General features: G+C 41.4%; 2 protein-coding genes across 13 annotated transcripts in view; both read right to left on the bottom strand.

Annotated features, from left to right (window-relative positions):
- Positions 1 to 1636, bottom strand: part of LOC119899782 (potassium voltage-gated channel subfamily KQT member 5-like) — a 121912-nt gene extending 120276 nt beyond the window's left edge. For 2 of the 9 annotated variants that reach the window (XM_038714533.1, XM_038714525.1), the window contains exon 1: positions 950 to 1636. In XM_038714533.1, the coding sequence (XP_038570461.1) occupies positions 950 to 1290 (341 nt within the window). In that variant the 5' untranslated portion in view covers positions 1291 to 1636. The remainder of the gene's footprint in view (positions 1 to 949) is intronic. The other 7 variants (XM_038714530.1, XM_038714531.1, XM_038714529.1 and 4 more) reach the window with 6 other exon arrangements.
- Positions 1637 to 7780: 6144 nt separating this feature from the next.
- Positions 7781 to 26971, bottom strand: part of rims1b (regulating synaptic membrane exocytosis 1b) — an 83386-nt gene continuing 64195 nt past the window's right edge. For 3 of the 4 annotated variants that reach the window (XM_038714498.1, XM_038714499.1, XM_038714500.1), the window contains 9 exons: positions 25572 to 25678; positions 21714 to 21817; positions 21429 to 21589; positions 16849 to 17063; positions 14053 to 14197; positions 13288 to 13400; positions 11260 to 11361; positions 10641 to 10780; positions 7781 to 10529 (listed from right to left, as the gene is read on the bottom strand). In XM_038714498.1, coding sequence (XP_038570426.1) covers positions 10311 to 10529; positions 10641 to 10780; positions 11260 to 11361; positions 13288 to 13400; positions 14053 to 14197; positions 16849 to 17063; positions 21429 to 21589; positions 21714 to 21817; positions 25572 to 25678 — 1306 coding nt within the window. In that variant the 3' untranslated portion in view covers positions 7781 to 10310. Of the gene's footprint in view, positions 10530 to 10640; positions 10781 to 11259; positions 11362 to 13287; positions 13401 to 14052; positions 14198 to 16848; positions 17064 to 20983; positions 21137 to 21428; positions 21590 to 21713; positions 21818 to 25571; positions 25679 to 26221; positions 26336 to 26971 lie in introns of all 4 variants that reach the window. The other variant, XM_038714501.1, reaches the window with a different exon arrangement.

Genomic DNA, 26971 nt, shown 5'->3' with positions numbered 1-26971 from the left:
GAAATAGAAGCTACTTCAAGGATGCCTTAAAAAAATAAAAGTGACCAGTTTCACGTGCTGCTTGGATTAATGCAACAGCTCAAGCAAAGCAGACTCACCCATCCTCTTTGCAAACACTCCTCTTAGTGCATGGACACACACAAACCCCACCCACACACCAAAAAAAAAACCTCCACAGTCAGCATGTGTCTCAACTTCCTTCCTCTCAGTCAACAGTCATGATGCCACAACAACAGTCGCATGCGGGAAATCAAATGCAGCTGGTTGGGAAGCCAAGAACGACAGCGGGCAGACAGCAAAGCTGAAGATGTTCCTGATTTTTGGCTTTCAGGAGTCAACAGAAACTGTGTTTTGTTTTTAACAGTATAGATGTGAAACTTAAAGTAAAGATGTGAACCAATGAAGGCCTCGTGAATGCAGAAGTAACTGAAAATAAACTGAAAAAAAACAACCAGTCTTTGATGTTTATTTCTACATATTCATATTTTAGTGAAACTGTAATTCTAGTGCAAGTGTGTTAAATCTTAAATTTAAGCTCCGCTGAACAAAACAAAGGCTCCTGTACAGTCATCAAGGACGTTGCAGTAAGCCTCTCTTTGTATCATAAACCTGGACATGGATTTTTAAGGGTTAATTCAAACAGAGAATGGATTTTCTGTTAAATTGGATATGGTGAAGAGGTGCTCACCCTGAGCCTATTTTCATGACTCCACTGTGTCGGCCATTATATAGAAAAGTGACAAAGTAACGCGTGAAGATATGCAAGACTGGGGTAGAATGGTCTGCTCCTGTTAGATAAACCACGGCTGTACCATTCTGACATTTGAGCTGTTACGAAATGTGTCTGAAAGCATGTGCCTGCAATGAGGGTGGAACAGCATCAACAGGTGTTCAACTTCAGATCTTGACAACAGACTATCCTACATGCAAATTATGGAAATAAACTTACACAAAAGCATGATAAATGAACGCCCATGTTCTCGGTCTCTCCAGCACGTTGTACAGGTAGTTTTGCAGCCGCCGGTAGCGCACGTTTCTCCGGCCGCTCTGGGCGCTGTATATGAGCGGCTTCCCCAGCAGGCTGAGCCGGGCTCCCTGCTTCCCCCTCAGGCTCTCGGACCCGGCAGCACCTGCTGCCGTGGAGGTGGACAGCAAACCGTCTCCCGCGTTGTTCATCATCCTTCGTCCGGACTCCACATCTTTCGAGCCGTAGCCTTCGTTACGATGCCCCGGCGATGTTCTCATCCAGAGCCCGGTGCCGCCTTCGTCTCCGCTGTGGTTCCGGGGCATGGCATCACCAAAGCGGGCATCAAGTGCGCGGAGGTCTTTTCAAGCATGCGTGTCCTGTGGCGGGAGCTGTGACCCGAACGACAAATTACACTTGAGACGCAGTCTAACAGGCGATGACTTGGAGTGAAACCGTTGGCAGAGAAAGGCACACTGTTAGGCGTCACACTTTGACCGCCCTCTTCCTCTCGCATCAACCTTTTCTCAAGCCATTCACTCAACTGCCGCCGCGCGTACAGACATCCACCGCGGCTGTCCTGTGCGCGGAGCTGTACAGTCTGACAAAACAAGAAGTTGTGGGTACAGTGCGTGTGTGTGTGTGTCAGTGTGGATCTGGAGGGATGATATTTTTAGCATTCATTTCCAGCACAGGCTCCCCTCTCAGTGCGCTTTACCGCCTGTTGCTTCAACGCAACTCTGCGCGTCTGCGGCAGATGCACGTCCTGCTGGACGATATCTTCAACCCCGTGTTACAGCAAACAGTTAACTAACCTCCACACCATTTAAGAACGTAGATTTCAGCGTCTACGAGTTGTTTTTTTTAGGTGGTGAGAGGCGAAATGCAAATGAGCAAACGCTGCTCCTTGCATAATTTAATTTCCCCGAAACAGTTCCAAATTACACCACGTTTTTGAAAAGCCTATCAGGTAACATGGATTGGGATGAATTTTCCACTTGGTCTGCTGGAAAAGAAACCGTTGAGGACGGCTCACTGAACATCTGCAGAAAATATTATGGTGGAACCAAAATAAACTAATTCAGAGAATCTTTTTTTTAATTGAGTAGGCCTATGTTAAGGCATATGTGTCCTGTAATTATGGTGTAAGTACCTAAAGGTTATATTTAATCAATTTTGCATAAGAAAAAGCCTTGCAGGGTCATCATTTCAATAGCCTATATCAGTCTGTCATCTGCTGTCACTGATGTCTTATGGTGCTTCTGTGATATTTGCCTACTATAAAATTATATAAACTCAAAACTGGTTATGATGCACCGTTTAATTAAGATGTGTGACCCATATCGCCCTGTATGTTCACAGTAAAGGCTGCGAGTCAAGAAGCTGAACGAACTAAAAATACAGCTTCCTTTGTGTCACAATGGCCTAAAGCGAAAGCGGTTAGAAATGTGATGTCGGTTATGCCTCATGGACTTCCTCTTCACATAGGCCGTGGACACACTTCTGTTCTAGACTTGTTTTCGGCTTACAGAATTCTCCTTAAGCTGCCTCATCACCAACCTGAATGGATGCTGCCCTCAGACACACCAAAAGAAAACACTTCTTAGAGTGAAGTTGAAGGAAAGTGTGTGTGGCTGACAGCCTTATCAGCTGGAGTCAGCATCCTGTCACAACTACTCAGTGTGTGAGTAGGAGATGGCCAGAAAGCACTGAAGTGCGTATTCTCGTTTTCATGGTGCGACAGCCTCAGAGAAGCGACTCGAACAACTCTGTCTATGTCTTCCAACAAAACTACGCCATCTACTGGTGGATGCAGCACAAGACAACCTTTCCAGACACTACAATCTCACAGGTTTACAATATAAATCTTTTGCTCTCAGTTCTTATTCATGCAGTTTGCTCCAGAAGCTCATGATAGTAGGCTATGTGGTCACACAGTGATCCGTAGCGTGAGACCTATTCCTGTTACACTGACATAAGTGGTTTTGTTGGTAAGGTTCATTTCCTCCTCTTTATTTTCAAAATCTGCATCCTTTGCTCTGTTTCAATAAATCTGAAGTAAATATAGCCTACAAGTGGCTGTCAGCTGTCATTACAAACTCACGCTGTGCAGCCAAACATTGTCCAAACCCAGAGAACTTGATTTAAAATTCTAGTGAAGATCCGAACGTTTCCAAAGAAACCAAATAGACTTGGAGTTAAGTATGAACATTTGTTCTTGATCCAGTTTGGCAAACGTCAACTTAAGGCCCACTTATTAGCTTTATTTAGTAGTTTTAAGTCAGCGGATGAGGTTTGCTCAGTTTCTCATGGGATCGGATCTGATGACATCATGACATGAGAAGTCTGCTCAGAACCACTGAGGCTTGCATATCACTGCCCCCCTTCTGTGACTCTGCCACAGTGACAATTGATATAGGAGTAAGTGTGTGTTTGATTTATTTTTTATTAGCCTTTTTGTGTACTTGGTGTGTTTGGTTGTTGTCTGTCTCTCTGTGTTCTGTCTCCCTCCACACGGTCTGGTGGGAGTTCCCCGGTTGGCGCCTTCACACACCCGGCTCTGCTTACTCCTCTGCACACCTGATCCTCATCCTGCCAATCACGATGCCCTTTATAAGCCCAGTCCTGGCCAGAATGTTGAGTCATTTTGAGTATGCACTCATGTCAGCCAACTAGTCTGTCTGATAACTTATCAGCTTTTGAGAACCTCCTTGTTTGCTTACTTTGCTCTATTAATTGGATTTCCCCGTCTCCAGGAGCCACCTACCAGACCACTGACTGAACCCTGGAACAACCTGCTCTGTCTGCCAGCCACTAGAATTACTGGTTTACTTCCCGCCACACTCCACCAGCAATCTCCTGAAACCAGGACCCAACCCTAACCAACCCCCCACTCACCAGCAATCAGCCCAAACTCAGAAATCTCAGTATTTGGTGTTTTATAAAAAAATCAGTTGTCATGGAGGGTCTCTTGAAAAGAATGATAAGAACAATATATATATATATATATATATATATATATATATATAAATGGGTACTGATCACAAACTTGACATTGCATGTCAAGAGACCCATCTCCATGACAACTGAACTGAAAAAAGTAGTAATTGGACTATGATTTTGGATTGTTTTGTCAAATGAGGTCTTTGGTTTGCATATTTAACTGACTGTTAAGTAGCAGTAGCTCAGCAATAACATCTATCTTTACAAAGCTCATAATCAGTTTTGGCCCCGCAACCCTGTACGCAGGATAAGCAGTTGACGATGGATGGATGGATGGATAATCAGTTTAGCTTCAGTTCGCAATTACCGTGCACAAAAACACACATGATTCGACTATCAGTCGACTATAGGCAGGACTTGGTGATTCTGATTCGAGTCCTTAGTCGGGGACAGCCCTACTGAGCTCATAGTGTTTCTAATTCTTTGTCCATCCAATTTACATACATGAGGCTGTCAGAATATTAAAAATAATATAATATATTAAAATGCAGTACAATACAACAGCATCACTATGAACTCAATCCTAAAACATTTACTTGAATTAACGCCTCTATCACAAACAAAAACTGAACATTACAGGCATCGTAAGAGTAGACTTTATTCAGCTGCATTGGATTGCATTAGGCTGTGTAGGTGTACCTAATAAAGTCAATACGCTCGGAGGACATGTAATGGCTCATATAAACAAGTGTAATTCAACCATTAAAAGATAAATAGATAAAGGTCTATAATCACTAGAAACTCAAGTTTTTCGAATCTGCTAAGATGTACTGTAACTGTGCATGCTGAAGTCGCACTCAACATTTCCACTTGTTCCTCTTGAGAGGAAGCAGTTGTAAGCTTACAAATTGTGCAGTTATCATCTAATCTGGTGACATGATGAGGTGGCTTCCTGCAACAAGCACATGCGCCCTGCCATTCATCTTCAACAAGTGGCGTAACAAGACATTAGAATAAGGAAAAACAGTCTAACACTGAATGGATAGGCTCTTATATGTCCTTTCCCCCAAAGTGTGGATTTGTTTACTTTTTTCACGCAGTATCTTTCGGAAAGCCATCTTAATGTATAATATTAAAAATGAATAATGTTCATAATGTTTGTATTCCACTTCCGGTCATGGTCTCTGTTTCCACCAATGTGTGACCTTTGACCCGATTAGATAGATGAATCCATTTCCTGGGAGCAGCATGGAAATTTTATCGTGGCCTCTTGACTTGTATGATCTGCGGTTCCCTTTTCCACCATGGTCCGTATCCACGCTTTGTACAAGGAGGTCGTGACCCCTAGTGCTGTGACCAGGGAATCCGGGGGCCCAGCTGGCATGGCGAGGCTGGTGGGAGGGTTAGTCAAGATTGCCTGCAGATGTTGTTTCGGGGGCCCTGTGCTTATTTAACGAGAGGATGTGGAACATAAATCTCCCAAGCCCTCTGCTGCACTGTATCATTTGTGAGGTCACACATGAGGACATTTTTGTCCAGCTTCCTCTACAGTGACACGCACTGCAGCAGCACCTGAGGCAGAGAGTTATGGTGTTTTATTGTAGCAGTACATGGCTGTCATGTGCTTGATATAATTTTTGCTCTCAGAAATGTACCTCTGCTGCATGAGACTGTTTTTGCCTTGAATTTTTTCTCTTGCAGAAGCTACATGGAGAGAGCAGAGCCTGCAGTTTGTGAAAGGATAAAAAACATAGTGAAGGCAGCGCTATGACTGGAGGCAAAGCCAGGCCTGCGATTGATAAAAACAATTAAGGGAACACTGATTAGCACTGGCACAATGAGAATAGGAGCCAAGAACTCCCTAATTATCCAATACAAAAACAAACAGGATTTATCACTTTAAATGAGAAGGAAGAGATGGACGATCAATATAACAGACAAAGTAACACTAATACTGCCAACCTCAAGGGCGTAATCAAAGAGCATGTTCCTCCAATGGCAAGCTAACAAAATAACATTGCTGATAAAAGATCTTAAAATGACCATATCAAATAAATGTACTTTACTGACATGTTAGTCAGGAAGCAACAACTACTCTTTTATAAGTAAAAGGCCAGCACTGAAGATTTTTCTGAATTAAGAAAAGTAAAGACGTATTTGTTGCAAATTGTTCTTGGAGCTGCAGTTACTGATTTTCTTTGGCCACTTGGGAGCAGTGCAACAAACTGAAAACACAACTTTGACTTATCTTTAGGACGTTCTGACAACCATTGCTAGCATGTTGCCTGCAGACACGGAGCAACGTTAGCATTCAAGTCATGTTTTTTATATGGCAAATGGAAGTCCAAGATTCTCTCTGCAGTGGATAGGACACATGCCTTTGGTGTGAGAGACATAAAATATTGACTAGTGCAAGTTTAATCGGTAACTACACTACTCAAGTATAAAGCAGTGACAGTGAAAGTTAATTGTTGTCCACAACTTTAACAAAAATTGTGTGTTCAAAAGCATTTACACACTCATTAATGGCTTCCAGCCTCAGAAACAGCCGACACGCCCACCAACCCAGATAATGTTTCACTGTTGCCAATATGTACTCACTTTGGATTTCATGCTAAAATGCATGTTGTTGTCTCAGTAGTTCTACTCTGTGCAATGACAACAAAGTTGAATCTAATGTAATCTAATCATCTAATGACCATGTCATTTAAATATGAAGGGCTGCAGCACAAGATCAGGAGTCGGCTACAGATCTAGTTGCACTTGGGATATTCCAGATATATCCGCAATTTCCACAGAACAATAGTATAAAGTGGTTGTGGGACAGAAGTATGTTCACACATCTTTGATCTGTTTATTTGCACATACAGCATCTAAAAAAAGTAATGGTACAAATGGCTGTAGCTGCCAGGGAACCAAAATCACATCCCCACCATTGTTTCTGGGAAAACAAAGAATGACATTTAATTGAGCTCACAGCTGTGTTTACAGCTCCCACATTTTGACAGATACATGCAATGTTTTTCATAATGACATTCCTTATTTTTTCCATTTATTTTTATTTTTATGGTTGTCGTTGATATTTTACATAAGGTTAAAGGAATAAGGTTCAAAAATACCCTTAATTTCTTTCTTGCCAAAGTTAGATTAGAAGATTGATACCACTCTCACATGTATATGCTAAATATTAAGCTAGAGGCATAAAGCATTAGCAGAAATACGGCTATTCTACATAACGTGTTCATTGTGAGCTTTGGAGGTGCTGGTAGGTAGATTTTTTTTTTTACCTCTGGACACAGCCAGGCTAGCTGTTTCACCCAAGCTACAGGTCTCCTGGGTGTAGCCTCATATTTACCATACCGACATGGAAGTGGTATCGATCGTCTCATCAAACTCTCGGCAAGAGAGCGAATAAGCGTATTCTCAGAAATGTCAAATTATCATCAATGTAAGACCTCAAAGGAATAAATAAGTACTTGTCAGGTAATTTCCTTGACCAATATTGACCATTTATTTTCGCAAGTAATTTGTCACTATGTGAAAAGAGGAAATTTTGATATAAATCCATCTTAATCACATATCTGACTTAAATGTACCTTACATTTAAAATGTTATCCAGTGAAACACTTATGACTTAAGTCAAACTGCTCTGTGAATTTACCTCCTCAGTTTGTGGTGCTGCTCTGCTGAGACATACAAGTGAAGAACTGAATGAGGACATTTATGGGACTAAGCAAAACATTCCCCATTTTTTTCATATTATGTCAAAGGTAATTGTGGGCTTAGAGAATAATGAAAATGAAAACACAAAAAATGTGATTATTTCACTTTAGAGATTTAAGGGAGACATTGAAATGAGAGCAGTTTTCTTCCACACATTCTTTTTATTTGTAAATAATAAAAATGAACTTTTTTTTTTTAAATATAAAACATACACATCATTTGAGCCACATCTGTTATACAAACAAGAAATGTTGCAGTGAATGCTTTACTTTTTTCTAATTTTCTTTTTGTTTCAGTGGAACACAGAAGTTGTAAACAATCAGCAATTTTTTTCCTGTTAATACTGACAAAGAAAAAAAAAGAAGGAAAACCAGCTTCACCGGACGATGAAACGAAATGTCGACTCTTCTGAAGTGGGACTGAACATGGCCAGGGTTCAGACACTGGGTTTGAAGAACAAAGTGTTCGGACGACAGCCTTTAGAGTAGTGGTATACCTGTAGTTTTTGCAGCCATGTCTTTAAGCTAGGCCAGTTTGTGACCCAAGTCCATCGCCTTGTATTGTCCCACTGCATGGTCCCTTAATGACGTATTAACTGCTCCTCATCCATCCTATTACATTATGACTTGGCCCCTTTGCAAATATCACTGAACCCAATGAAAACTGTTGAGTATTTACAGTCTATGACTCTCTGTGCATCTGCATTTTTATTTATATAACTTAAAAGTTCATGTGTTAGCATAATCTGAAATGATTATTTTGAAACATAATTCATATTTCCATATAAGTGAATCTGATTTGTAAATATTTATTCATACATCTCAGCCCCTTGGAGGTATACTATGATATAACAGTAAGAGGGGCTGTGAGGTCTGCTCAGTACTACTGTACAATACAGTACATCTTTCAGAGGGTCGAGGAAAGACATCAACGTAATCTTGGGATTTAGTTTGAGAGACATTCAGCACCGGACTGAGAGACGTGGAACAGACTGCAGTTGAGTTCAGATGTCTTTGCGTAATGGGAATGGGTTCGGTTTCTTGGTTTTATCTCTTTAATATTCAAGTACGAGCAAACTGTACAACTGCATGCAACATACAAGCGGCCCTACAGTATGTGGAACTAACACACGTATCTATTTCAGTATCTTTTTTTCTGTATCTGTTTCATTTTACAAAAATGTGCATGCAGCTCGGAACAGATTCCAAAGTCATGCTGGCCCCGCCTTTTTCCTGGTGGGAGGAGCCTGCGGGGCAAACAGAGAATGAGCATTGGTGTTGGTGTCCCGACAGATCAGTCTGATTGGTTACCTTCACATTCACAGAGATGCACAAAGGAAACTGTGAGTGATTCTTTTTTTTCTGTTTGTTTGTCTGTTTCCTAATATCTTGACAAAGAAATGAACGGAACCAGTGACGGGATTGTTGCTTTTTTTCTTTTTTTAACTACATGTTTTTTTCAAAAAGTTAAACTTTTTGTTGTAAAAAAATCAAGCTCTTGTGCTTGTGTTTAAATTTCAAAAGAATGTAAACTAGGGGGTTGGATAAAAACCTGAAACGTGCTCGGGTGAGGGAATGCACTCCCCAAAAATGTGAAAAATTAGACAGTCCTATCTTCTTCTTGGTAGGTGAACAAAGTTTTTCTTTTTTGTTTAGTTTTTTTACAGTGACGTTGTACCCTTGTGATATTTCAAAGTGACGTAAATTTTATTTATTGGTCAACCTCCTGGGAGGCCTAATATACATCTATACAAAGACAACTGGCCTGGACGTTTGCCAGCGGTGGAACAAGGAAAACAACGCTGCACGCTAATCTCACTGTCAAGTGTAAAAATCTAAGATGTGTCATCATCACCAGTCCCTCTCCTGCAGACATTTAGTAGTTTTAATATCCTTTTTTATCTCTTGTGTTTTGTTTTTTTCTCTCCATGCACACACCAGACTGACAACATTATCATGAGCATTTTACAGACTGTAAGGACATTTTGTGCCAGTAGTAACAAAGGGAAAGAAATGAACGACAAAGCAAACAAGCCAAAACAGTGCGGCTTCAGAGCAGCCATGGTAAACATATTGAAAAGTGGATTTTTTTGACAGAGAGAGGGACCAGTGATGCGGCTCCAAGGTCTAGGCACCAGAAGAAGGCCCTGTGCTTCCAGACTGAATACCCATGCGGGAGCATCCTGCCTGGGGGCAGCAATGCTGGCAGTCTGTTGGGGTTCTGGAGGAGGCCACTGCAGAGAGGACTGCCCCACCTGCAGCTGTGGAGGGTGATTTCCTCTGTCTCGAGTCCATACATTCCGATGCTTACATACATTTCTTTGCTATTGTTGATTCAGTTAAAAACCACCCTGCTTCATTTGATTCTCTGACACCGACACTTTTTTGTCTCCCGTCTCGAGAGTTACTTCTTGCTGTCTATGGACAGCCCTACGTCTTCAGCATTCACAGAGAAAAACAATGAGATTTTTCTTTGAATGAATATGAAACACTAAAATGTAGCACTCCCTACAACAGACAAAATTAACAGCGACAGAAGTGATTGTCAGATCTCAACAAAGCTTTCTCGTTGTGACTGTTTATGATTGTTGTTGTTCTACATTTCCGCCACCTGCTTGTTTCTCTCTACATTACGTTTCATGAGTTTGCTACTCGTTAAGCGCTGTAGAGCTGTTGGTCCACTAGGATCGGACCCCGGGCGGTCCGGAGGAACTGTCAAGTGACGACTGGGAAGCCCGCCGCGTTAGGGAGGCAAGAGTGGGATCCACCAAGGAGGACGGTGGGAACAACTTATACCAACCAATGACTGTGCTTGATAAGTCCAATTCCTCCAATAGAATTTGTGCAACTCCCATGAAGCTTTTATGGTCCATGCGGCCGTAGTCCCCCCATACAATCACCTGAGGGAAAATAATTCTCTGTCAAATTACTTCCTCCTGCACATTTTATCAGGTGTTGAATTTAGAAAAAAAAACAACTTTGTGATGAAAACAAGTATATCTTCATCTCACCTGTAAGACTTTACCCTGTGGGCTTTCCTCGAATAGCAGTGCTTGCTGGTACAGAGGGTCAAGTGTTTTCCGTGCAATCTTGGTTTTCTTTTTGGCTACGTACGCTCCATTATTCAGCAGATAGACCTTGACATATGGAGCTGAGGGCAGAGACAAGGCAATAAAAAAGCCATCAGTGAGGAATAGGGCTGCAACTAAACTAATTTTCATTATCAGTTAATCTGTCGATCATATTCTAAATTAATTGATTAATTATTGTGGTGGTCTGTAAAATGTCAGAAAATGGGGAAAATGTCCATCAGTATTTCCCAAAGCCCAGATGACATCCTCACTTGCCTTGTTTTGTCCAAAACCCAAAGATTTACTGTCATGAAGTAGCAAGGAAACCAGGAAATATTCACATTTAAGAAGCTGAAATCAGAGAATTTGGACTTTTGTTCTTAAAAACGATTAATCGATTATCAAAGTAGATGGCAATAAATATAATAGTTGACAACTAATCAATTAATCGACTGCTTGTTGCAGTGTACGTCATAAAAAAATTTGGAGATATACGACTGATGTCTTGAGTGGAAGGGAGGGATTACTTGCTCTTTGGTTTCTCAATATCGGTTCTCACCAGGGAGAGATTTGGATCCTGGCTTCTGAACAAGCCCTCGTGCTCTGATGACTTCCACCTCCAGCTGACCCTTTTTCTCCATCATACCAATCTGGATGTCACCTGGGAAACACAAAAAAGCGAAAAGATTTAATAGAAGTGGAATGGATCGATGAAGACATGAACGTGGAGTCAGAAAAAATAAACCACCAGGTGGTAGTGACTGCACACTCAGCCCTAAAGCATATGTCATCTTTTAGTAATACTGATGGGAGCAACGTGTTTTGCTAAGCACTTCAAATTAAATCTTATATTCTTATTATATTATACTGTATACTATATACTGTACTACAATACATTATACTATATAATTACATTTTATATTATACTATGTGATATTATTACTATATTGTTACAGCTACAGTTACACATTATTACTTATCATATTATTTTCTATTGCAGTGGTTCCCAACCTTTTATCCTGGGGCCCCCCCAACAGCTGACAAAACATGCACACACACAAAAGATGATGTAATTACTTACTAATAGCAAACAAATGGAGTCAAATGACGCCTCTGTGACTCTGTGTAAATCAATGCCAGCTCTTGGTTGGCCTCCACCAACAGTCTCCTGGTGTTTTGTTTCTTGGTATTGTTTAATACCGAGTTTATTAAACACGGCAACTTTATGAAACGTACTGCTGATGGAGAAAATCAGCAGAGACATTTAACAGGGAGAGAGTGAGGGAAACGCTGCCTTGTCGAAAAATGCTACCGTAGCACAAATTGATAGTCTATCGAGTCGCTCTGCCATATCAAAAAATTATACCTTATGTGTTCCCTTTTCCAATCCCATAAAATTAAAACTCACAGTATTATGACATCTTCTGTTTTTTGATTATATTATAACATAATTTAAGGGGTAGCGTATTCTGATACACTAATTTCCCCTATCAAATAATGCTCCCACTATGGAATCATTTTAATTTGCACCACTACTCACTCCATGTGTACTGTACGGAGATGACGAGCATGTTGAAATACTATATTATGCCATCTTTATTTAAGATATCAGGGGTAGCGTATTCTGATTTTTTAGATGTTGCTAACGATCAGCCACTGTCTCCACGGCATGCCCTATAGCAAGGTTGCACAGATTTATGGGCAACGCTTGTGGGTCATACACATGAGCAGACTTTTGTGTCGCGATTTTGGTCTCTGTTTCAAAACCATTACAGCCCTACTACTAAGTAGTCTGCCTATTTTCAGTGAGGAAAAAATGTATACAGACTTTTGTACCTATAAATTATCTAGTGTGTTATCACAATTTTTAATAAATGTGCAAAACAAAGTTTTTTTGACAACCTCAAAACAGATAAAGCTTCGGGCACCCCAGGTTAGGAACGACTGTTCTATTGTATTGTACCCTGTTATAGTAGTTTTTATCATATTACTCTTACAATTACATATACATAAAATATATTACATTGTGTACACAATATAACAAATCTAATACAATATCTTGTGTGTGATATCACACTTCACTACAGACGGGGTCTAGTTAAGTTAAGACACACAAGCTGCTAGAAATAATTGAGAAAAAAACTGGATGTGTACTACCACTACTAAGGCCCCACCTACACTGAACGAATACGATCTCCATCCACACCAGCGTTTCAGCTGTGTATCAGAGTTGATCTCCGTCTATACTAAACTGACTGAAAACGCACATCTAGTGGCCGTTCATGTACACTGGGCATGCGCGTTAAAAATATTTTAACAAAAATACCCTGTCAACTTATAAGACTCAATCAGAGAGCCAAAGGTGATCGTCTGCATCATTGTTTCTAAAGTCCTCCGTTTTTGCCCGTCTTCACAAAAACGCCCTCTGGAGTTTTAAAACGTGTAAAGCGTTTTCAAACTTCTCCGTTTCTCCGTCTTTGTTTTCGCCGGTTTAGTCTGGATGGGAGGTGCAAACACAGCAAAAGGTCTCCGTTTTAAACGAAAATGCAGTAGTGTGGATGGGGCCTAAGTATCACTAGTATCTTACCTATGGCAGGAGTAGCCAGTGTTTGCCTTCCCACTAACTGAGCCGGTCCCAGGCCATCCAGAAAGTCACTGAACTGACTGCTGGCACCCAGATTCACTCCAGAGAAGATCAAACTAACACAGAAAACACATATACATGAATTAATTACAACAAGTATCACCAAAATCAACATAAAGACAGAGGTGATTCTTTTAAGGATCAGTGGTCGCCTCTCTCCTACATTACTCTTGTTGGTGTCTGAACACAGTCAGCATACTTTGAGACTTCAGAACTCATTTTGATCCTGTCAGGAAAACCCATTTGCTGCCTGTAATTATTTACAGCATGAAAAACATCTTGAAAACTGCCCAAGCGCGATAATCCATCACAGAAAACACCAGACCTTAATTTGATTCAGTCAACGGTAGTGTTTTATCACTGCCTGACTGAGCCCAAGTTGAGTGTGGTCATTATATTACACTCTGTTTACTGTCAGTCACTTGCATGCAGAAACCGAACATGTTGGCATACAAACTTTACTGTCATATCCACATCATTTTATAAACCTACAGTAGCTTTAACATTTGAAACCAACAATAAAGATATTGTATTAACATTGCAGCAAAAAACATAGGTGGAAATGTAAAGTAGACATAGAAATAAATAAATGAACTATCATTTGGCATTCTCCTTCAAAAGAGAAAAAAGATAATATCGGAGGGAGATGTAGAGTGTGTAGATGGTTGATGGAAAGTGATTAAAACAGGAATTATGTGGTTTACTGACTTCCCCTCAGAGTTGCAGCTGTTCATGCTGCCATTATTGGACTCTCTGCTGGGCTGGCGGCTCATGTTCCTGGTCAGCTCTACTGCCATGCCAGTCTCTGTGCTCCTTTGGATAGGTGCACCTTTCTCCTTTTTACTCTTCCCTTCTGGTTGAAAGAGCAAAGACAGGAAAAAATCACAACGTCAGAGATGCGGTCTTAGTTATTTTTCACCTTTATTTACCCAGGAAAAAGGTGCAGGTGTGCTTTTCCCCCTCTTTTTGGCCTGTCTCACGGTGATTCAGTTTACAGTAGAAGGAACGTACATGTAGGTGCAAGGTGACTGAAAAACAGCATTGATGAAATGAGCAATACCTGAACACTGACTCCAAACCACAGAATTCTTAAAATATTTTGATCCCAGTCTGATCTCTCATTCAAAGAACAAACAGTAAACTACTCTCAGTAATTATTATTCAAGTTGATGTCATAAAGAAAATTTACTGGGGAAGTTTAGTTTAAATTGGGAAATATACTTTTTCACTTTCTTGTGAACAGTTGGATCAATACCAACCCCCCATGTCTGTATCCTAAATTCAAAGCTTCAGCCAGCAGACAGCTATCTTAGCTTTAAACAGGAATGTTATCTCTCACAGAAAATGAGAGATTCCTTTGACCCTTGTTGTGGTTAGGAAACAAGACATCCTGACTTTTAGTCACTGGGTCAAGCTGTAATGCTGGATCCTTCCCATAATGCAATTAAAAAGAATATTTTGTTAGAAACTGCCTAGTAAACCCCTATGCCCTTAAAACTTCAACAACCCTGATGACAGGGTTATTTTTTCACCCCACAGAAGACACATGAAATACAATGAACCAGCTTCCACTGCACATGGGGTGAAGCCTTTTTTATTTTAAACAATTAGTAGGAAAAAAGGGTAAAAAATACAAGATTCAGTTAAGGACTGTGTGATGTCTCTGTCTGAAGCACGGCCAAAGTCGCACCCATGTTCTGCTGAATCTGGTAATCAGCAGTAAACAGGAAATTGTTGGGCAGAAAAGCAACCCAAACAACACTGTGTAGCATCGTGGACTGGGGTGCATGCACCTTCTGACTCATAATACTGGCACGTATGGTGAGAGAGAGAAAAATGTAGCTGAGTATGCCATTATATCTTGTATATGCGGAGGATGAGATAGATTTTTACATTTAGCAGGTGAGGTGGTCAAGAGCACACGCTGAGTAATATACAACCTAACATAAAATGGTAAGTAATTTCCTGCAATCGCATTAAAATCCTAAAGTTTAAAAACTTTAACATAAGTCTCCCTTACCTGCTTTTGCTCTTATCCTTCACAGCAAAGATTTTTCAAATTAAGGTTGATGTCTGTACTATCTCTACTCCACCTCACCCCCACCCCCTACATCAGTGAGAGAGGGCGAGAGACCCCCTTAGGCCCAGTGCTCTCTAATAGCTTTTTATGTCCACTACAAAGAAGGGGAGTGCAGTGTTTGGCTTTCATCATGAGTTTCACACCGCCCCTGTGGTAATAGTGCATGCTGGACTATGTTGTGTGACTGGGAGCTGAGCTGCGAGGGGCTCTCAGCTGCTCACAATGTTCTGAAACTCTCCGAAAGATATTATTTTGTTGTTTGTCTTTATAACGAGCGCTGGGGCAATAGAGGTTTGTCTTTCATAGAACAAAAGGACTCTTGCTCCTCAGGACAAATCTTTTGGATATTGTCTCTATGTGAAACAGTCTCATCATTTTGTGGAATCAGTACAGACATAAATTCCATGTTGTGTATTTTAAGTAAATGCTTTTTGGTTTAAATGTAGCATGGTGTTGGGCCTATGTTTTGGAGAGCAATCCAGATTAAAGTAAATTACAGAGTTTGCATTTTTCCTAATCAAAATCATCCTGACAAAATTCAATAATGGTGCTCAGTAACACACTTCACTACATGGTGAGGGAACCTTTCAGGCCGCAAATTACAAAATGTATTCTTTAAAGGGACACTCCTGCGATTTAGTATTTAGGATTTAGGATTTGTGTCTTAGAGCGTACTCACACCAGGCCCAATTGCCTTGTACCGTACCGAGAATGATTCCCCGCTGGCCTGCGCTCACATTGCGCATAATGTTCCGAGCCCAAGCACATTTACGTCATCACTACAGATGACTTGCTGTTTTATAAAAAAGCGCTCTCTTTCGCACAGCACAAAGGTTTTCATGTCCGAGTTTCGTGCTCGGTCACGGATCACCTCGTGTGAGTACACTCTTAGTGGCAACCATTAAATGCATTCGTCCCCAGTTCACGTCAGGGATATTTGTTTGAGGCCATTTACTATCTATCTCTCCTCCCTGGTGCACATACTCCCCCAGATACTTTTTTAAAAATAAAGAAAGAGATGTTTTGGTCTCAGGTGCACCGCAGCAGATCAGGGTGCATTTGGTGCACACAAGTGTTTATGTTTACTTTTTTTATTTTTTAGCAGCCATGCTAAAAAATACATGTCTAAAAGTCAAAACAAGAACAATTTGTGGGCAGACTTAAACAACTCTAAACAAGTGTGTGTGTGTGTGTGTGTGTGTGTGTGTGTGTGTATGGAGGGGGGGTCAATGTAGCTGTTGTGACCCCGCAGCCACGGGGCTTACTTTCCATTCCAATTCTAAATTAAATATTTAAGTACATAATAACGTTTACTGTTAATCCAATTTTTTAGGAGACATTTTGCCACATTCATGTCACACATAACCTGTATGATATAGAGAAGCCTAACTACTGAACATTTTAGGGTTGCCATGGCAACTCACCGGGGCCACTGATCTGTGAAGTGCTGCGGCTGCGACGGTTGCCTACGATGGCCACCACGCGTGCGCTGAGGCTGGAGCGTCTCTTCTTGCTGCCGCCACCCACCGTGCCCAGGGCTGTGTCTGATTGGCTGCCGTCGGTGCGCTCCTGGGTGTAGATCTCTCCGCTCACACTGGAGCTTTTCAGCATGTTGCGGCCCACTGATCTTATCTGCCGACTGAAGAGAGAAGACACTGAGTGACACTGTGATCTGGAGTGACAGAGAGGGGTTGTTGTTAAGGTCTCTGTAACTTCCTCTATACTGTACCTTCATGTTCGGAGAACACAGAAACAGCATGGGTGGCAAGAAATGGTGGATGATGATAATTATAACATTTCAAACTGACTGTGGTTGAGGAATAATGTTTTATGAAACAGCTTGTGAATCAAATGATAGATGAGGAAACATCTGGGGTCCCAAATAAGCAACATGTGGCAGCAAATAACTGAAACTAAGACATTGGTGTTTGGTGGTTTTTATGTTTGGTTTGACATAGTTTTGCTGTCTTTTAGGCCACAACGCTCTAGAAGCAGACATTTAGATATCAGGGGACCACCCTGGTTACAAAGAGATCAAGTAAGAACAAATGTTCTAGCAGTCCAAAGCTGATAATCATATCATGTATTAAAGTTAATTCTTCTCAAACGAGCCACTACACGCCGGAAGAAGCTGCCCAGCGCTCGATTCTGCCTCCTAGGGGTTCGGAGGAGCCGCCGCATGTCTGTCCCCTCACTGTGGGTTAAAGTGCTGCAGGAGAGCCCTGATATGCTGCCCCTACCAACCGTAGCCTCCACTCCCAGCGGGCCCCTAACAGCCACTGTGCAGTGGCCCGTGGGAGCCAGGGAATGACTCGGGAGGGGGAGAGTAGTTTGAGGCCTTTCCACCGCCCCCTGCTGGGGGTTTAGGGAAGGCTGTGTGGCAGAGGGAGAGGATGGGAGGGCAGGATCCATGTCTGGAGGATGAAGGGGGGCCCGGCGGTCACAGCACAGGATGCATGCAATGAGGGATCTGAGACATGCAGAGGGGATTGCACAAACACACATACACAGGCACATGGGCCAAATATAACAAAAATGACAGATAACATTGTATAAAATGCTAATTCATAGGCATTTAAGTAGAGTGTGGGATACATTAACATATATAGAAATATCACATTTGTTGTTTTTGTCTGAAAACCTTGGGTTTGTAAAGCTACACTGTAACTAAACATTGACCATTAACTTGTTCAATTTCAGTGAGTTCATTTAAAAAAATGTATGAATATGAGCAGGAAAAAGTATCTTTTTAGTGGTTTGATTTTGAAAGGTCAGCTTTTTGAAATACAAAATTTTCATCCAACAACAAGTGATACTAAGGATAAGCGACCAAATGAAATGAAAGATTAATTTTACACGATTTAACTTCCACTGAATTATTTGAAATTGATGAGGTGCAGCATACAAAACGATACAGGTATATCAAGCAGGGGAAATGGCTGAAGAACCACAGTTATAAAGATTTATTAAATAAAGATGTAAAAAGGGTTTGATGTGTCATTGCAGCGTCACACTGTCTCTGTTTCCGTTCCTCTGTATGTACTCAGTCTCTTCCATAACCTATCATCAAACTGGCCTGAAGCACATGGGAGGGTGTCCACTGAATCCAGATATTAATAGCCCACTCTGACTGAAAACTGACCTGAGGCCAGCTGTCCTCGTACATCACTGGATTACTAATTCATATCGCCTGTCCCTCTAAAAACTGACCCCTTGTCTGAATTATACATTACAGGTCCTCTAAAGCTGACTGAGCAGTTTTTATTACTGGCCGCTCCATTGTCTGCTTCTTTTAATTCAAACTTGTGTTTTCACCACTTTTCTGATCACAGACACACGCTCACGTCTGCCTAAACAGTGACGAGCTTCTGAACAGCTTCTGGGACGCTGTTGATTTTTTTCTCCTTTATCTCTCTGTCTCTCTGCCTGAAATGCTCCTGTGGCCACTTGATGTGATCTCTGTTATTGTTTTGTAAATACTTTATCCATGTGTAACGCAGGCATATTAAGATTTCACCTCACGCCATTCCTTATAACAACTGCATGTAGGTGTTATGTTTACGTGTCCACATACTTTTGACCATGTTTGTGATAGTGCTTGGTTTATTTAAACTGACAAATGTGAAAACCTCTGCTTTATAACACTCAAGTGAGGACACACTGTCTTTTTTATATTCTAAGTCTCTCTCTCTCTTTCTGTCCCACCCCCCCCACCCCTCACACCTCCAACTCTAGAAAGTGTGTCAAAGTCTGTGGGGCTGTTTTTATAACGCTCTATTTGGATTGATCTGTGGTAAGGCCATAAATAACGCCCCCTCTCTCTCCTCCTCCCAGACCTCAATACATTAGCCAGCTAATAAGCTGCACTACATCACCACCTGGCCTACTGAGGACCACTGGGAAAAGGTTGTTTGTCCCTGTCAACACACTGCTATTGGTCATCCGGGGATGTGTGTTTGTGTTTGTGTGGGAGTGTGTGTGCACATGAAAAGATTGTGGGGATTTTTTTGTGAGTTTTTTTTTCCCCATCTACTTTTTAATTACTTATTTCAGCACAGTTGGACTTGATGGTTTTGTAGCAAATGTTTAGTTTTAGTTTAGGTGTTTTTTAATTTAGCATTAGCATTTTTTAATGTATTCTGATTTTATGTAGAAACAAAAAGATCAAGCTAAAAATTATTTAGGCTTGGCGTTGAACTAATCCATGCTTATGAGAAGGCCAAAACTTGAAAAAAGTAAATTGAATATTTACATGTATATGTTTTGTTGCATTATTATTAGTATATTATGTTGGTCATGTTAGTTACAGCGACTGAGAAGTGGAGAAGCTTTGTACCTGAGTATCAGTAAAACCACAGTAAATCAGAATTAAACGTTATGAAGCAAACGGCAGCAGGTCCGAACTAATGTAATGTTAGCTGACTGCCCTGCCTTACATCACTGTAGGGTAACGTTAGTATAAACGAATCACTGCACATTTGCTTTTTACAGTTAAATCCTTTCTTGTAGGCTAAATCAACACTTTGACATAATATTGGTGGTACACAGAATATTAATATTCATTTTTAAGTGAGGGAACAGCCCACTGACAATAGGGTAGTAAAAATGTGATTTATTAATAAGTGATTTCATTGACAAACTACATATAGCCCCTTTAACATTTTTATATCACCTAATTTTCTTAAAGGGGTTTGTTTAGTATTTCACCTCTATAAAGTTGGAGGACATTTGTGAGACAGATAAAAAAAAAAGGTTAAAATTGATGGCTAAAATGAAATCCTGTATGGGTCAAGCACATAGACTGTATATAAAAATGGTCAAGCACCAAAAGCCACAGCAACATAATTGCATCTTTATTAGACCCTTTAGTCCCTGCCTCCTAAACATCTAACTGCAAACCCCAGTTTGCAATGCATGTTTTCTGTTTAAACTTTCAGTCTTCAAGACCAAGTATAGATTTTCTCTGACTTGAGCAAGCTTAAAGATCCACAGAAAGACATTATAAAACTGTTTATACAGGTTGAGCAAGACTCCTCATGGTGAGTAAACTAATGTTTATGTGTAAAATTGGTGTGCACTTTAAACCTAAATTACTCTGGTAGCTTTATGATGACTTGGAGAGCGGGTACGATAGTAAGGATAATGCTTTGGAAGGTGTGGATAGGTGACAAAGCACAAAATGACAGAAATGTCATGAAATGATTCATGTGAATAAGCTAACTGCGCCTCAAAAATAAGCAGAGACAACATCCTTCAGCTGAAAGATTCAAGTGTAACACTGTATCCTTAAGCAAGACCCTGTATGCCTACAAGATCAAGCTGACCTTTGACCTCCTTTTGGAGGTTTTAAGAAATAAGAAATTAACTTCACTTCACAGTTCTATGAGGAATTGTCTATAATTGCTGCTATTAAAAAGTTTCCATTGTGTGTTGTTATCTTAAACGAATAGGGATTAAGGGATTTTATATATTTGGGGATCCAGACCTGGTTGTACAGTGAGAAGATGGATCGTGTGCCATCTTCAGTGAATTCCCCATTTCAGATCTACTGATCTTTACCTGGACTCCCTCGTGTCTCCAGCTACAGTGTGTCTCCTGCGCTTCAACTCCTCAGAGAAACGTCTCTTTCCTGCCGCCCTCTTCCTCTCCTCCTCTCCATTCACCCCCCACGAGATCCTCCTGTCCTTCTTCTCCTCCTCTAATGACTTGGATCTGAGTTCAGTTTGTTTGTGTTTCCACCATTTATTGTATGTTTCCGTATGTTTGTGTGTGTGAGGAGAGAGGCGATAGAGCATGCAGACGAACAGAAACATGCAGCAGTTGGGATGCAGAAATAAAATAGAAAGACACACAGTGATCAGCATGCGTATGACATACATCTTCCAATTACCCAAACATTTAGGATTATTTCAAAAAGGGTGAACTGACTGTTTGTGGATGGATGGTGAAATTAAAAAATGATGATTTAAACTAAACATATGATCAATAGCCAATGAGGACTGACCTGAGTCGTCCCCCTGGTCGTTCTGATTGGATAGACATGTAGCTGGTGCTACTGAGGCGGGAGGCACTGCTGGCACGGGAGAGGGCTGACACATCGCTCATATCACTGTCTGACGATCTGGCCGACATGTTGTCACTGCTGCGCCTCTGTTCTGCGTACTTCTACAGAGACGAAGGGGTACAGAAATTATGATTGGGAAAAGACAAACAGACATACATATCATTTGATTAGTGCAGGAAGAGGAGGAATGGATCCAAAGATTAATTGGAAAACACGGATGCTGACCTCCCGTTTGGTCTTGAGGTCCGATTCAGGGTCGTGGGAGGCTGAAGGCCGGTAGGAATGTACTTTCATCTGCAGCTGTCGGGCTCGCTCCTCTACTGCGAGGGCTGAGACCAGAGAGACACAAAAAGATCAAGATATAAAGAATATGGACAAATAAATAGAGTGGTAGAAGGAGAAAACCAAAACCAGGAAAAACAAATCAGAAACATTGGTGAGAGAGACTACAGGGAGAATGTTTGAGGATGCAGGATCTGGTTTATGTCACTAGATGGAGCATCATGTGCACTGATTATATCTATAATGGATGCTAGGAAATGCTCATGATCAACATGGGAACAAATAGAATTTGCTTCTGTGCTGGGTTTGCCAAATTGAAAAGAATCCGACAAATTAATTTGCCACAGAAAATGACAACTACACCTGTGACTAGTAAGATTCTCTGTAGCCTACATTAAACTACACACTAATTTAACTAAAACAGTACACATTAGCAGTACTAATTATTTCAAAATGCTGTTCAACCCAGAACTATGAAATTACACTTCTGCGAATAAATATCAGCCTGTTTTACCAGGTTTATTATCTGCATGTGCTTTATTTACACAGAGACATTGCAATAGAAAATAAATAGGCTGAAATGATACATTCTTCTAGATCACTTCAATCAACCTCAGGAGCAGCAGTAAGTACTCAGTGGTTTGTTTTTATCTTCATTTTTGCATCTCAGAATACAAGGCTGCCCTACCCTAATCTGATCGACAGAATCTGATTGGTGGAGCTTGTCAAGGCTAAATGCAGCCTGACAGACAATACAGAAGGAAAAATAATAATAAATCTAGCCTAATGCAGATATTATTTTGTGTTTTGTGGGGATAAGATCATTAAATTTGCTCACACTGCTCAAAAACAATAAAGGAACACTGTCATCACAGTAAAACATCAAGGCAATAAAACTTCAAGAATATCAATCTGTCCAGTTAGGAAGTATAAGCGGTTGTGAATCAATGTCACATGTTTTGGTGCAAATGAAAGTTAACAGGTGCACTGGAGAGGCAACAGCAAGACAACCCTCAAAAAGGGAATGGTTTTGGAAGTAGTGGCCACAGACAATTACTCTCTCCTTATCCTTCCTGGGTGATTGTTCTCTAGTTCTGAGTTTTCCTAGTTTTCTTGTCATTCTGGTAACATGAGGCGGTACCTGAAGCCCACTCAGGTTGCACAGGTAGTGCAGCTGCTCCAGGATGGCACATGTTTCAACAAGGTTTGCTGTGGTTCCCAACATATTCTCAAGAACATGGTGGAGATACCAGGAGATGGGCCTTACATGAGAAGGGCTGGACAGGGCCGTAGAAGGGCATTAACATCAAGACATCAAAATGGCGTCGCAGACGGCCGCCTCTGGATTACGTTCCGTAGTACTTTTTGTGTTTTTGTTTAAACTCTTTTTTCTGCCGTCCTTCTCTAGTGACATTTACCAGAGAAGAGCACTTAAAACACTGGACTTTCAACTGCTCACACTATTCCACCGCTCTTTATCGAACCTGGAACTTTCCCGGAGTTATTAGTTGGAGAAGCAGTCACTCTGTATGGGATATACCAGAGACGCCGAAGGGGGAAGCATGCTGGCGCACTGGTTAATCTGAGACAGCAGGGTTTTCGCACTGCGCTCCCTTCTATCCACTTGGCAAATGTCCGCTCTCTGGCCAACAAAATGGATGAACTGCTGCTATTCAACAGAACTAACTTCTGCAGATCTGCTGCTTTCTGTCCTGGCTAACCAAGCACATCCCAGACAGCGCACTTCACCTACCAGGATTTAATCTCTTCGCGTATCAGAGCTCACGGGAAAAACAAGGGAAGGCAGACTCTGTTTCTACATAAACAAAGGTTGGTGTACAGATGTCACAGTGTTGAAGAAATCATGCAGCCCTCACTTAGAGACCTCATTCATAAACTGTAAACCGTTTTATTCACCGCGGGGGTTTTCCTCATTTTTTCTGGTCACCGTTTACATTCCACCTCAGGCCTGTGTTAGTGAGGCGTTACTACACCTGGCCGACCAGATAACTAACGTGGAGAAAAAACATCCAGACTCCCTGCTGGAGTTCTCGGAGACTTCAACAGAGCAAACCTCAGCCATGAACTTCCAAAGTACAGACAGCAGATTAAGTGTTCCACCAGGGACACTAACACACTGGACCACTGCTACACTAAATTAAAGGACGCCTATCGCTCTGTTCCCTGTGCAGCCTTGGGACTCTCTGATCACTGTCTGGTTCATCTTATCCCGACATACAGGCAGAAACTGAAATCTGCTAAACCTGTAAAGAGTTTGAAAAGATGGACCAACGAGTCAAAGCTGGATTTACAAGCCTGCTTTGACTGCACTGACTGGAGCGTTTTTGAGGTTGCAGCCACTTATCTTGCATCAGTTTTTGTGAGGACATCTCTGTGCCAACTAAAACCTTCCGCACATACAAGAACCAAAAACCCTGGTTCAAAGCGAAACTCGGTCAGCTTCGTCAGACCAAAGAGGAGGCCTTCAGAAGTGGGAACAGAGTCCTGTACAACGAGGCCAGGAACACTCTGACTAAAGAGGTCAAAGCAGCAAAGAGGAGCTACACTGAAAAGCTAGGAAACAGCTTCACATCCAGCGACCCTGCGTCAGTGTGGAGAGGCCTGCAGCGACTGTCTGAATGGATCTGAAAGCTGAATGGTTTCTACTGTAAGTTTGAGAAGACCACAGTCACACCTCTCCTCCACTCCAACACCATTTTCACCTTCCCCCACTGCCATGGTGTCACCCCCCCTCTCCGACCCCTCACCTGCACTCATGATCTGTGAGGGGGATGTGCGCCAGATCTTCCAGAGGCAGATGAGGAAGGCTCCTGGACCTGACGGTGTGTCTCCATCCTGCCTGAAAATCTGTGCAGACCAGCTGGCCCCCATCTTCACACAGATCTTCAACAGATCACTGGAGCTGTGTGAAGTTCCCTCCTGCTTGAAACGCTCCACAATCAACCCGGTCCCCAAAAAACCCTCCATCTCTGGACTAAATGACTACAGACCTGTCGCCCTGCATCTGACGCCACCAAGTAGAGCCACAGACTGATCTGATCTAAGTCTAGGAGAAGATCCCCTAGGACCCCGTCCGCCGTCTCATCAGGAGCATGCCCAGACGTTGTTGAGAGTGCATGCAGACACGTGGCCAGACACACTAATGAGTCACATAATGAGTTGCTGTAATGAAGGTCACGCAAGTTGAATCAGCCTGGGATTTCAATTTGTTCACTTTGATTTTTAGTGTGCGATTTTGAATCCAGCCCTCAGCCGATTGGTGATTTTGGTTTCATTTGACCATTGTAACGTCATTATGTTCTCAATGAATTATACAATGTACATTAACTATTTTGAACTTTGAACAATTTCGTTCATCAAGATCTAATGATTTAAGTGTTCCCTTTATTTTTTTTTAGCAGTGTATATTAATTCTTACAATGAAGCTTCAAGCTTACAATGCATCATTTTATATTCTAATTTTTATTTTTATTTGAATTTCTCATATACAAGTACACACACGCACACACACACACACACACACATTCTAACAAAAAAGCACAAAGCTAAAGCAGGAAGGCAATGTTCTTGTAACAAGAATAAATTTTTGGTGATTATGGCTTTCATTCAGGTCTTTGCACACTGTGCCTAATTGAGAGGTGTGTTTAAAGATGTAACAGCCTTGTCTCAGTCTTAGTTCTCTACCAGGAAACTTTCGGTGGCTGACATGACCCATCACCCATCATTTTATTGCATCCACCCTCTTCTGGAACCAAACCCACATCCTTGAATCCAACGTACCTTGCTCTATGCTGCTGCTTTTTGCAGGGAGCTTAGGCAGCTGCCTGCCCCTGCGACCTGATGAGGGAGTCCCCATTGGAGGAGAGGGGCTTCCATGAGGGTGTGCTCTGACAGGCAAGAACACAAAGACACATATATAAAAAGTTATTATTTTAACTGTATCCATTACTAACTGAAGACGCCAAAAACTGAATCACAGAGACAATATACTGAAGGCAAGTATTAAAGGTCAAAGGTCATGTCAGGAGAGGAATGGATCAGAATCATCAGTAAATTGCAGGAGAAGTAAAGGGAGTGACATTGAGTGTGTTTACAGATGGAATGCACAGTATCTCAGCATTTGCATATATCCTAATTACTGTATTATAATACTGAGTCGGTAGATTTATAAAATAAACATTACTTCACAGTACCAAAAATTACTAATAAACTGCATAAACCACTGTAGAACAGTGTTAAGATATTTACATGCCTACCCCAACAAACATGGATATCTTACTTTTTGAAATTGAGCTATGACATTATTTTGGCTTATTGAGATATGACTTTAACATGTGGTACTTGTGCATACAGTAATCCCACACTCGGTGATACATAGCAGAAATCAGCACACAGGGGAGTGGAGGCATAGTGCTGGCAGTAGCATGCACCTGTCCAGACGTGGTGAGTTTGGGCAGGACCCAGCCAGGGCTGTCTGGCCAAAGGGCCTCAGCGGGCCCCCTTTCCCCCTACTGCCCCTCAGGATAGAGGTGGGCTGGATACGACTGCCATCAGCAAATAGAAATTAAATGAAAATATAAAACCTTATAAATACAGTCAAATGAAATCAAATGAAAATAATACAATGTAATTTACTCATTTCAGGGCTCTATGTGTAATGCAGATTCGACGGGGCTGTAGTCTATTATAAGACACATGTGAAACAGGGGAGAAAAGTTAATCTGGCTCTGTCCAGAGGTAGAAAAAAAATCTGCTCCTCTAAAGCTCAACAATTAAGACATTATATCTCCTGTAAAACCACAAATGAACACCATAATGTGTTAACCAGTGAGCTTTAGGGGTGCTGGTACGCATAAAGATAGAGCCAGGCTAGCTGTTTCTAGTCATCATGCTAAACTAAGCTAATCGACTTCATAGTTTTTGGAATGACTGTCTCTTAATTCCAACCACGTCAAACACCCACCACAACAATCAAGCACCTAGAAACCTACCTAAATATCAGCAAACTTCCATTAACATGGGGGAAAAAAGCAAAAAACAAAGGTCTGTAAAAATCAAATCACAAATACTGGATTGTGAGAGGTAATGTTAGTGTGTTTAATGCTAATGCATTTGTTCTGAACGGTGTTATGAGGAAGCTTATTTAAATTTTCAGCAAGCATTCAAGGCTGCACAAGCCG

The sequence above is a fragment of the Micropterus salmoides genome, unplaced genomic scaffold, assembly GCF_014851395.1.
Source record: "Micropterus salmoides isolate LMB-PRFRI ecotype aquatic unplaced genomic scaffold, ASM1485139v1 Ms_hic_scaffold_12, whole genome shotgun sequence".
Taxonomy (NCBI): Eukaryota; Metazoa; Chordata; class Actinopteri; order Centrarchiformes; family Centrarchidae; genus Micropterus; species Micropterus salmoides.
The sequence above is the reverse complement of the archived record's forward strand: the minus strand, read 5'-3'. Positions and strand labels throughout refer to the sequence as shown.